We start from the raw sequence: 12,008 nt of genomic DNA on the forward strand, positions 1-12,008 counted from the left end.
CAGATATGCACTTGTTCTAGCAAAAGCAGGACACAGCTAGAGGTAGTCTTTGAATATCTTGACCATATTAAAATATTATTTAAACTATATTTAGTGTTTCAACATATCTGATTTAAGTTACACATACATTATGCACTAGGGCCTCTATTATTTGACCGTTTAGGAGCACCCTTTATTTGCAAGTGTAGTTTCTAACCACATTCTAACCACATGTAAATGCCTTCAGTTCTTATTGGAACTGACTGTTTAATTGCACGCTGCAGAAAAAAACACCATGAGACCTTTTCACTTACAGCTAAAGGCTTTAATAGGAAGTCATTTATAATCTTAAACAGCTATTACATCTTAGGAACAGTACATACATCATGTAGTAGAATTGTCAATATTGTCATATAACCCAATGAATTATTGAATGTAAGACTGTAAAGGAATGGGTTATATGCCTTTTATCAAATATTAAAGAAGTTTCTTTCTGTCTGTCTTATCAAATGCTGTTATCCACTTTAAAGCCACATTCTTTAAGCAGAGGTATAAATGAGAATGACAAAATAATTATTGAGTTGACATGGTTTAATATAGTGTTTATTTGTCAAAGTAAAATCAAATTGCATTAATTTCCCATTAAGTTAAATGACAAAAAATAATGAGAGCTTTCATGTGATCTGGATTAAAAAATAACCACATCAGCCAATGAAGGTTGTACAACCAGGCAAGTAAATGTTATATGAAATAACCAAGACACATCAAATCCACAGGAATCAAGGGAGGAGGGATGTGGGAACGCTTCACATATTTCCTGTTTCCACCCAGGCTTTACCTTCTCACTTGTCATAGTAGAACCATTTGTCAACTGAAAAAAGTAAAACATAGGATTTAAGTTCCATGAGGCAACAAAACAGAGTTGCTGCAAATATCTATAAACACCCACCTGAACTTGGAATAGGTTCTTCAGCTCCAAAAGCACATGCCTGTAAGCATGAAATGATTAAATGGTGATATATTTATTTGCTTAACTAATCACCTTTAAAGTACACGAGGAATACATGTGCATGTCATTAATAGACTAATTAAATGCTGCCAAGTTCTCAGGGCCTATTTTCTGTTTTACAGGAAGCCATTAGATACTGGTTTCTTTTTGATCTCAAAAACATTACTCTTATAGAGAGCAGCTGGAGTAAAATGAAAGAAACCGCCTTTAGCATTTCTCTGTTTCCAGTTTCTTCACTAATCAAATAGGAAGGTATGAATGCTAACATGAATTTAAAAATAAAATGGACTTACAGATTTAACTACTGCCTCGGCATCCCCAGCAGAGCAGCAGAACGGACTATCTGAAACACTGGTGTTCATGCTAATCAAAGAAAGGAAGACTTTTTTAAATAGAGCAATTTTCTGCCTATACACATGTCTTTCTCACCCCCAAAAAGTGCACATATTTATAGTGTTTACTTTGTGTTTTATTTGCTCCAAGAAACACATTACCAAAGCAGCTACAGTGTTGTGAAAAAGTATTTGCCCCCTTCCTTGTTTCTTATATAGATTGGGTAGCATATTCCTGTTAATAAATGAAATTGTTTAATGCATTTTGCATTCCCTCGGTTTGACTCAAATTAAAGTTTGTTTGACGAAGAAATCAGGAAGGGGGCCAAATGCTGTTTCACAACACTGTACATTATATTCTGTTGTCTTCCTGCTCTATCATCTATGCAATGCACAATCATTGGCTGGAGAAAATTAGGGCAGGAAGTGCCTCTAATAGTATCTGTCACATAATGTTGCTGAGCTTTATATTTGCACAAAGCATTTTTTTTTTTTTCAAATTAATCAACTTGTTTACCAGTTTAACTCGCCGGCATTGGTCATCTTAGAAATCAGTGCCTTCCAAAACTCGTGTGTGCTCTTCACTGTTTCAACGGCAAAGTCCTGGAGAATACAAAAGAAATACAAAATCAAAGCAACATCCCCAGCTATATGTCTCTAAACTGAAAATGTAATCATGTATGTATTGGGACAGATTCAGTATAGCTAAAAATATAATATCAGAAGTGTAGTCTGATGTCAAACCAAGACCTAGACTAAAATGCTGCACGCTGTACCCGGTCCTTGAACTCTCCGTTAAAAGCAAACTGATTTTCAGGTTTCCCATCTGGTACTTTGTATCTTTTAAACCAATCAACAGTTGCCTCCAGGTAGCCGGGCTTAAGTCGCCTCACATCATCAATATCTGTATGAAATGGAGAAAATGAAAAAAAAAATTCCAAAAAGCTTGCACAGTCTTCGCGTATTTTCCAGCAACATAAACAACTTTACTTTTTAAGTTATCCCTACTGTTAAAACTGCCAGCTTCTGGGTCCTCAGTATTGATCACTATGACCTTCCAGTCTGTTTCACCCTCATCGATCAAAGCCAGAGTTCCCAAAACCTTCACTTTGATTACTTCTCCTCGAGAGCACACCTGAGGATTAAAGATACTGTTTTGAAAAAGCTGCAAAAAGCACCATTTCAGTAAGTCTCTTCAGTCAGACTTGTTCCAGTACCTTATTTCCTATGTCACATATATCGATGGGATCATTGTCTCCGCAGCATCCTGTGTCGCTGTCCTTGTGGTTGGGGTCTTCCCATGTCTGTTAAGGAGAAGTGTATGGGGTAAACTGAACAGAGACATGGCCTAGTTTCCTGCTGTACATATATCATCTGAGTGGGACTCGCCTGCGGTATAGCTCCATAATTCCAGATATAACCTTTGTGGGGAAACACATTTGCTACATAACGAAGATTGCCCTTCTTCACGTCTTGCTTCAGTGGATTGAGAGGATCTTTAGTGGCAATCTGTGAAACAAAGACATTAAGCACAAAAATAAAAATAGAAGGAAGCAATGACTTAGATTATAGTCACTACATTACCACAAATATGGGAGCGATCTTAGAAAGCAACAAATACATATTTTTGCAAGATATGTTATGTACCTCCATCTTTGCATTTGTCCACCTCGGAACTTCAACAATGGCATGAAAAATATTCTAAAAATGGTAAGAGACATAGCCTTGTTACTGTCGTACCTGATGATGAATTCTCCTAGTGGCTTATTGTGCTACATATAGACTGGCATAATGGTCGTCTAAGGTAGGATACAGATCATTGCACATATGCCTAAGGAGTTTCAAGAGAAACCCAGCAGCTACCACAGTTTTTGTAATCTATTCAATGATTTGTCTAAATAGTCAAATAAGGACATATGTATTTAATAAATGCAAATAAATTAACCTGCAAGACAAAATACAGCACAATCAGCAGGTTTTCAATGATATAAGTTCTTCTCTAACATCCCAAAAAACTAACAGCCACACATGATGCTCACCTCTGCTTCATTTGCATAGATGGGTACATCGTGAAAGGGAGAGATGTATTTGCCCTCAGAGTTTTCTATGAAAAGAATTACACAGTTTCATCTCCCTATTCAAATAAATAATATGGGATCTTTACATCTACTTAACACTAGTGCTCCTGTCATATACTGCTACATGTTATGCAAGCAGCTATTGCACTATACAGAATCCATGAAGGAATTATTTCCCACAAACAGTCAAACTAGTTAATTCAAAGAGCTGTGCTTACTGAAATACACCCTGTACTCCTGGGTGTTCAGCCTGCCCTTCTCCTCGATGGTAAAGCTCATGTCTGCTGTTGGTTTAAACCCTTCTAAGTGTGGTCTGTTCACTAATTCAGCAGGACTAAGAAGCTCCCGGCAGACAGGCAGTCATGTAGGACAGGGGAGCAGACATGCGCACTTCTAAAGCCTATGGGGTTAGAACCCAGACAACTACCTGTATTTGACAATGGGGCTGCTGTGGGAAAGGCGTAAACACCTGGTGACAGATCCATGCTGGCTTCTGCCTGTTCCTGTATGGCTGCTGTGTTCAAATCACACCTAGCACTGGCATCTGTAGCTTACAAAAGTAACCGGTGTGAAGCAGAGTTGCTCAGAATAGTAATCAGCAACTAATCCTTTCTGTTACCACTTCTCCGTGGCTGCCACATGCATTCTGCAGCACAGACGTGAAGTTTCTGCCTTCTCTGTGTGTGAAGTGATTTGTTTTCGAGTTCCCCGTTACAAGCTGTGGCTCCCGAGAGTTCTTTTCACAGAAAAACAGATGGAGCTGACAGGTGTTAGCTGTAAGCCAATTAACACGGCAGGATTAGGTGGTGTGCAGTGTTGTGACTTCTTACATCTCAAGTTTCACTTTAACTGTTCGATAACATACTTATGAGCTTGTTTTTGGAAACACTGAGAAAAGATTTTTGCATGGTTATGTAATACATTTGAGCACCGAGTCCTATTCTACATGGTTTGATATGTTTATTGATTAGCATTCAAATATCTCAGTGAAGACAGAACAAAGATTTACCACAAAGCAAGAAAGCATGAGACAAGGCTAATCAAAAGGTATTGGCTGAAGCATTTGCTTATTACGCCAACCCTTTTAACAAAAGATCTTTTAGCATGCAGCTCCTGTACACAGGGCTCGAAGCAAATAATAAAATTCAATTCAATTCAATTTCATTTATATAGCGCCAAATCACAACAAATGTCGCCTCAAGGCGCTTCATAGATACAGAGAGAAAAGCCCAACAATCATATGACCCCCTATGAGCAAGCACTTTGGCGACAGTGGGAAGGAAAAACTCCCTTTTAACAGGAAGAAACCTCCGGCAGAACCCGGCTCAGGGAGGGGCGGCCATCTGCTGCGACCGGTTGGGGTGAGAGAAGGCAAACAAAGCAAAAACAAAACAAACAAACAAACAAACAAGAAAAAACACCACCACCTTAGTAAGTAACTACATCAAAGCAAAAGAATCAAGAGGTTTTCTGTTTTTTGTTTTTGTTTTTTTTTTTTTGCTCTTTTCATTCTTGATATATATATTTTTCTAATACTCTATTTTTAAACATATTTTTAAACAAGGAAAATGAACTACACCTTTTTAAATCACTGTCATAACTATTCCACAGGTTAACTCCTCTAACAGAAACACATCTCTGCTTTATATTTGTCCTTATCTTGTTTTTTTTAAAGAAATCTGTTCCCCTTAAGTCATATTGACTCTCTCTGACTTTGAACAGCTTCTGAGTACTGGGGCAAAGCAAGCTATTTTGTGCTTTATACATTATCTGTGCCATTTTATATTCAACTAAATCATAAAATTTCAGGGTATTCAGATTAATAAACAAAATGTTAGTTGGTTCTATATAGTTTGATTGGTTTATAATTCTTATAGCTCTTTTTTGCAACTTGAAAATAGGAAGAGTGTTCGTTTTATATGCATTACCCCATATCTCCAGACAGTAAGTCATATATGGAAGCAACAGAGTACAATAGAGTGTGTATAATGATTTTTTGTTCAGGACATGCTTTGTTTTATAGAGAATAGCAATGGTTTTTGACATTTTTGTTTTCACATGGTTTATATGAGACTTCCAACTCAGCTTATCATCAATTATCACTCCAAGAAATTTATTTTCGTACACTCTTTCAATTTCAATTCCATTAACCCTGATTTTAGATACATTTTTCATTTGTCTAGTGCCAAAAATAATCAATTTTGTTTTCTTTATATTTAATGATAACTTATTTACATCAAACCAGTTTTTTAATATATTTAACTCCTTTTCCGCTGTAGTCAGAAGCTGTTCCAGGTTTTTACCTGAGCAATACAGAGTGGTATCATCAGCAAACAATACACATTTTAACAGTTTGGAAATGCTACATATGTCATTTATGTATAATATAAATAATTTAGGGCCCAGCACAGAGCCCTGAGGAACACCACAAGTTACCTTCAACTGCTTAGATTTTACATTATTGAATTCGACATATTGATATCTGTCATCCAGGTAACTTTTCATCCACTTGTATGCTAACCCTCTTATGCCATATCTCTCTAGTTTATTCATTAATATAGAATGATCAATCGTATCAAACGCCTTTTTTAAGTCTATAAAAACACCAACAGTATATTCCTTATTATCTATAGCATTAGATATCCCTTCTACAAGTTCCATCACTGCCATCGAAGTGGACCTTTTCACTCTAAAGCCATAATGTTTATCACTTAGGAGATTATGCTTCTCAATATATTTATCAAGTCTATTAACAAATAACTTTTCTAAAATTTTTGAGAACTGTGGGAGCAGTGATATTGGCCTGTAATTGGTAAACTGACTTCTCTCTCCGTTTTTATGGATTGGAATAACTTTTGCTATTTTCATTTGTGAGGGAAATACACCAGTTTGAAAGGACAGATTACAAATGTATGCGAAAGGTTGCACTATATATTCTATAATACTTTTAACTAATATCATGTCAATACCAAAACAGTCAGTGGACTTTTTATTTTTAAATGTCTTCACAATGTTAATTATTTCTCTATGAGTTACAGCACCAATAAACATGGAGGACACATTCTGAGTAATATGTTTATTTAGGTCGTTATTATTTCTTGACTCTGGAATTTCTTTTGCTAAATTAAAGCCAACATTTACAAAGAAATCATTAAATTCATTTGCAATGTCTTTAGTTTTATCAAGCACAATATCTTTATCTTTTTTAAAATAATCTGGATAATTCTTATTTTTTGAGCCCTTTTTGATTATACTATTTAATACATGAATGCCTTTAAGTTTTTATATTAATCTTTTGTACCAAAGTTTAATTTTTTTTTTTTCATTTGCTTGTTTTGTTTTGTCTGAACTTTTTTATGTCACTTAAATCATGCATTTCATTTATATATTGTTATCCAAATAAAAAGTAGTGTCAGAGTAAAAGTGCATTAAAGCACCTTATGGGAAAAAAGGAAGAAAAACACAAAATACATGTGTGGGAGTAGTCTTATATCTTTGTCGTGCAATTTCTATATTAAAATCATGTAACTGTACAGTTCTTTATCATATATAAAGTATTAACTTTCAGCTATTTATATGAAAAATCCTGCTGTAAACCTAACTAAAATGTGCAAAAAATGTGCCAAAAACTGCTTAATATAACCTGTCAAACTGCACAATAGCACTAAAGAAAGAATGCTCCTCTGCCTATAGGTACGGTAATTAAAACACAGTGAATTAAAGAGGAGCGTGATGCTGAGTGCGAGGTCACACTCTGGGAAGCAGACAAGTCACGTGGCACTGAAAGCTTGCCACCAGGCTAAATGTCCAAAGAACACTCTTCTTTGGCAGACTTGTAGATGCTGTATCTGATGACTTCTCCCAACAGAAATTATATGTATTCAAACCCATTTTCACCCTAGAAAAGGTTTATTTGGATTATTCATTCACCAGATCTTCTTGGTTTTCTAATGATACACGCAGACTTGAAACTCTGCGCTCAAACATCAGGTGAAATAATCCAGACTCAGCAGGAATGCTATTTAAAGTGTTCTTGAGGAGTAAAATACTTTGAATTGCTCTTCTGAGCACCTGTCTCCATCTTCTGGAGCTTCTATTACAGTTACAGTCAAATGGAATTATCCAACTTTCAATGTGGCTACAATACCTTCAGGCATCTTGAAAGGATGTCATTCTGTGAGCTCATCATACTGTATCTTAGCAATTGCTTTTCTCTTGCTTGTTTAAATTATTGCTCCAGCTGTAATCTATGTTCTAGTCCAATTCTTTAGATTTTATTTTTGCATGTATAATATTTAGCCAAATGTTTCTTCTTGCAAAACATTTTTCAGGTGCAATCTTAGCTTCCAGTCAGTTGTATTTGCATAGCCAAGTGCTTCACTAATACAATACAATCCGTTCTTAGATCCTTGATTTGGATAAGAAAATACTCACCCAAAATGGTAAAAAAAAAAAAGAGAGAGAGAGACTTGTGAAACATGAAAACATTTAAAAACAATCCTGAACACTTTTGTACTTCTGTGCCATTTAATACAAACTCCGTATTGTATATAACATAACCATCTCAGCAAAGTCACCAGGTAAAAAAAGGACAAATACACAGAGACTGCTTAGTTTTCAGTGTATATTTATTTTTTCCCCTATCAAAAACAATAAATAAGCCATAATAAATATATCATTTGAAACAATGTCAAATGGTGTATCAAGAATGAGTGATTTAATTTCCAGAAGTCTTAATACCAAACGTAGAGCCTACAGGGTTCCCAGCAGCATTGAAAAGTCAAAGAAAGAGGTCTCCGCACAACTTCGTTGCTTGTACAGTATAATGATATCCTGAAGTATTTTTGTCCTACCTGTAACACAAAACTAATTCAATTTAAGCAATTAAAGGCACACAGCTCCATGCTACAGGAGGTGAAATACATTTATTGTGCATTTTAGGACTCTGCTGTTGACAAAATGTCAAATTTACGAGGAGACTGCAGAGCTGACTTTGTGTTTGAGTCCAGAGGGTTTGACTTCACATTCAGCCACTTCAGCGATGGCATGTCAGACAACTTCTCCAGTGGTACTTCTGTAGAGAAAAATTTAACAAAAAGACTGAGATGTGTAAATATGTGCCTTTCTCACAAAGAGGATACATTAACAATTCTTTTTTACCAGTAAGGCTATTTCCCTGAAGATCAATACGCTCCAGTGTGGCTATTTCAGTAAGCTTATCAGGGAAGATGGAGAACTTGTTATTAGCCAGGTTGATGCTGGTCAGATGCTTCATTTCTGACACAGAATCGGGCAGTTTGGTGAGCACATTTCCTTGCAGGTCCAGTTCTGCAAGGTATTTCAAGACACGAGTAAATCGAAGGGTCGCTTGGCTGTTTTTCCCATCAGAGCACAAAGACATTCTGTCAACGTTTGTGAGGTGAATAGCATGTGAGATTAACAGTATACTAAACCACAAGCTTTTAAAAAATTTAATAATTAATAAAAAAAACCATACATCATTTACCTCTGAGCTGAGTGAAAGTTGTAAAGAATTTGCTAGAAACGACCTTCATCTCATTGTCAGCCAATGTGATAACTCGGATGTTTTCTGTGACAGTCCTCAGGACTTTGAACACACCGTCTGGGAAAGAAGCTAGCATGCATTTTGACAGGTCTGCAGAGAAGAAGAAGAACATAGTTATAAAATAATCAAACATCAACACAGTGTAAATCTATAATTACTCGGATAATTACACATGATTACTTACTATTCTTATTATTACATTCTGGCATTTCAAGTTATGAAGCAGTCAAATTTAAGCCTATGTCGCCACCTGCTGGTACTATCTCTGACAACAAATTCATTTATATGCTCTGAACAAAGATTAAGTGAGAGACAAAGGAAAGAATATGTTAAAGTGTAACTTACCCACACTATCTTTTCCCTCCTCTACAGTAGCATTAATCCTCCGGGCCACTTTTGCAACAGCCTCAGCCATTTTTCTGCTTTAACTTTTCCTAAGAGACATAATGCAACATTACACATACCTCCACATATAAATGATAAGATGATAAAATAGTAACTACACTATCAGTCAAAGCTGCTGCCCATGCTGACATCCCACTGAAGTCAGCACAACACAGTCGATCCCTGTTTTAAATTTAGCCACTGGCTAAAAATGAACCTTCCAAGGCTAAATCTCATTAAAGATTGCTAGCACTGATAAATGTCACACTTTAGTTGTTTAACGTGGACACACTCCAAATTTTTGTGCACTTTTGGTTTTAATTACATTAAGGCAATTTCTAACAGAATTTAATGTAAAGACCGGACCTGCAAGTGTATTAACAGCACGAAGTCAGATGGATTCATATTCTTCTTCATATTCTTTTCTAGCTTAATGAAACTTAGCACTGGCACAATATTAAGGTCTTAGTTCTTTGCTTATCTACATCTACATTCTGAACTGGTTGAGTTTTTATAACTAGTTATGTTTGTTTAGCACTAATTCCTACTCAAAAAAATTATTATCAACAATCAAAAAATAAAAAAATTATCAGAAAAAATAGCTTTTCTCATATATTGTACTTTCAAGTACTCCACTGATGAATATATTTGACATGTCAAGAGTTTTGTTGTTTTTTTTGTTTGTTCCAGTATTCACAATTTTGAATGAACAAGATTAGAAATTAATATAAACGAAAGACAACTCAGGTCAAACAGTTGTCTTCTTCTTTTGACTGTTTTATGGGTTGACACAGTGGATTATCTGCCTCTATCTCACCCTACTTCTAGCATCCTTCTCTGTCACACAAACTCTCTGCATGCCATTTTTCCACTACATCCATAAATCTTAGATCCCTACCATCTAATAAACCTTTCCTTTCACTCTTGCGGCTATCCTTCTGTCACACATCCCCCCTAACACTGGTCTCCACCCACACCATCAAGCTGCCCTTGCTTTTCAGCTCTCTTGTCCACTGCCTGTTCTGTTGCTTTGTTTGGTTGACCACAGGTATTTAAAGTCATCTATGTTTACTACCTTTACAGGTTCACTGTTACACCCGTCTCTCTCTCACATGTGAAATCTGTCTTTCTTCTATTGACTTTCATTTCTCTTCTCTCTAGTCCATATCTCCACCTCTAAACAATCCCTTCCAACTGCTCCCTGCTCTCACTACAGACCAAAATGTCATCTGCGAACATCAAAGTCCAGGGAGACTCCTGCTTGACATCACCTGTCAACCTGTCCATTGCCACTGTAAACAAGAATGAGGCTCAGAGCTGATCCCTGATGAACCACACCTCTGCCTTTAATCTCTCACTTCTGTCACACCTCACCACTGTCTTGTTGTCCTCATACATGTCCTACACCAACCTAACATACTTGTCCATCACTCCTGACTTCCTCTTAAGACTACCACAGTTCCTTTCTTGGCATGTGCTTTCTCCAGATCTAGAAAAAGACACAGTGCCATTCTTTAAATAAAAAAAAATAAATAAATAAATAAATATTTGATCTACTATCTACTATCTGGTAATTTGTGGTAAAGTAATATTAAAGACAATTCATAAAACATTTGTTACATTGAATTACAGAGTGTTTGAGAGAAATTCAACTTTTGCCTTTGCCCATTATTAAAACCCATTAAGTCCTCAAAGTGTAAATAGTAACATAAAATCCCAGAAACGCTGCCTCAGTTGAGCCTTCACGAAGATCGCTTTTCACTTCTGGTTAACCATAAAGCTAGTAAATAAAGCATGTATGCTAACATAAAAATCTTTAGACCTACTTCAGACCTACACTACCAGACTAATATAAATTCCCCGGTTGACAGACATATAGATATACTCTGTGTCATTGAAGCTATACAAAAAAGTCACTTACCTCAACTAAAAGCCTGCTAGTGTTACCAAAACGTGCAGCTGCCGGTGTTAGCTAACTTAGCTTCAGCTTCTCAACCCACCAGGCAAGTTTAATGAGTGTGTATTTTTAACCAGGGGAGAGGCTGGCTGGCTCACCTCTTTGCTGCTGCGCTATTTTTTTCGGTCAGTACGATACGTTAGCATCACCTCATATAAGCAAAGAAGTTATCAAACAATGCAAAAGCAAGTTAATGCTTAGCTTCGGTTAGGAAAACATGAGCTTCGGTTAGCTTGCTAGCTAACATACGTGATATTCACGAGCGTCAGTCCAGCGCTTTGAAATTGCAGAACACGAAAATTTAAAATATATTAAAAAAAAAAAAAAAAAAAAAGCGTCATACACGAATTCCATAAGTAATAAGGCGCAAATACCACAACTAAATAACTTAAACCATCTTTAAAATGTATTGAACACGTACAAAAGATTTTTTTTAAATAGTTGCTGGTTAATTCAACTATAATTAAATAGTTAACCACATCTGCCTGAGTGGAAACTGACATTACGAAGTTAAATGTTGTCTTACCTCTGAGTCCTGGTCAGCTATTGCCAGTCTGACCTCTGCCATAGTCATGAATCTGGCAAGTTCCTGGTTAGTCAGTATATTTTCAAAGGATTTGAATACAATGAGCTCTATTGCTTTAGAAGAATAGAACCTAGTTTAGCATTGTTACAACAAACTGCAACTTTAGAGTGTTGGCTG

At 36.2% G+C, this 12,008-nt stretch overlaps 2 protein-coding genes across 4 annotated transcripts; both read right to left on the minus strand.

Annotated features, from left to right (window-relative positions):
• Positions 1-282: 282 nt before the first annotated feature.
• Positions 283-4,109, minus strand: ppa1a (inorganic pyrophosphatase 1a). The gene is made up of 11 exons (XM_085169472.1): positions 3,617-4,109; positions 3,360-3,424; positions 2,968-3,021; positions 2,710-2,829; positions 2,538-2,624; positions 2,329-2,455; positions 2,097-2,224; positions 1,838-1,923; positions 1,282-1,351; positions 929-968; positions 283-850 (listed from the first exon to the last, which is right to left on the minus strand). The coding sequence occupies exons 1-11, from the start codon at positions 3,675-3,677 to the stop codon at positions 822-824; spliced, it is 867 nt and encodes a 288-aa protein (XP_085025598.1). The 5' UTR covers positions 3,678-4,109; the 3' UTR covers positions 283-821.
• Positions 4,110-8,005: 3,896 nt separating this feature from the next.
• On the minus strand, positions 8,006-11,943 carry lrrc20 (leucine rich repeat containing 20). Of its 3 annotated transcripts, none has more exons than XM_085169533.1 (5): positions 11,832-11,943; positions 9,310-9,398; positions 8,905-9,054; positions 8,559-8,726; positions 8,006-8,472 (listed from the first exon to the last, which is right to left on the minus strand). In XM_085169533.1, the coding sequence occupies exons 2-5, from the start codon at positions 9,377-9,379 to the stop codon at positions 8,336-8,338; spliced, it is 525 nt and encodes a 174-aa protein (XP_085025659.1). In that variant the 5' UTR covers positions 9,380-9,398; positions 11,832-11,943; the 3' UTR covers positions 8,006-8,335. The 3 variants fall into 3 exon arrangements, with proteins under 3 accessions (XP_085025659.1, XP_085025657.1, XP_085025656.1); XM_085169531.1 differs by lacking the exon at positions 11,832-11,943 and adding an exon at positions 11,404-11,571; XM_085169530.1 differs by lacking the exon at positions 11,832-11,943 and adding an exon at positions 11,270-11,571.
• Positions 11,944-12,008: the final 65 nt, after the last annotated feature.

This window comes from Neolamprologus multifasciatus, chromosome 8 (assembly GCF_963576455.1).
Source record: "Neolamprologus multifasciatus chromosome 8, fNeoMul1.2, whole genome shotgun sequence".
Lineage (NCBI taxonomy): Eukaryota > Metazoa > Chordata > Actinopteri > Cichliformes > Cichlidae > Neolamprologus > Neolamprologus multifasciatus.

Bases quoted from the DNA above. Each gene is read 5' to 3' on its own strand.
- ppa1a (XM_085169472.1), bottom strand. From the start codon at position 3,677: ATGAGCTTTACCATCGAGGAGAAGGGCAGGCTGAACACCCAGGAGTAC. The intron at 3,425-3,616 runs GTAAGCACAGCT...TTCTTTTCATAG, and splicing joins GGAGTACAGGGTGTATTTCA to AAAACTCTGAGGGCAAATAC. The intron at 851-928 runs GTGGGTGTTTAT...TACTTTTTTCAG, and splicing joins AGAACCTATTCCAAGTTCAG to TTGACAAATGGTTCTACTAT.
- lrrc20 (XM_085169533.1), bottom strand. From the start codon at position 9,379: ATGGCTGAGGCTGTTGCAAAAGTGGCCCGGAGGATTAATGCTACTGTA. The intron at 9,055-9,309 runs GTAAGTTACACT...TCTTCTCTGCAG, and splicing joins GGAGGGAAAAGATAGTGTGG to ACCTGTCAAAATGCATGCTA. The intron at 8,473-8,558 runs GTAAAAAAGAAT...TTTTCTCTACAG, and splicing joins TCAGGGAAATAGCCTTACTG to AAGTACCACTGGAGAAGTTG.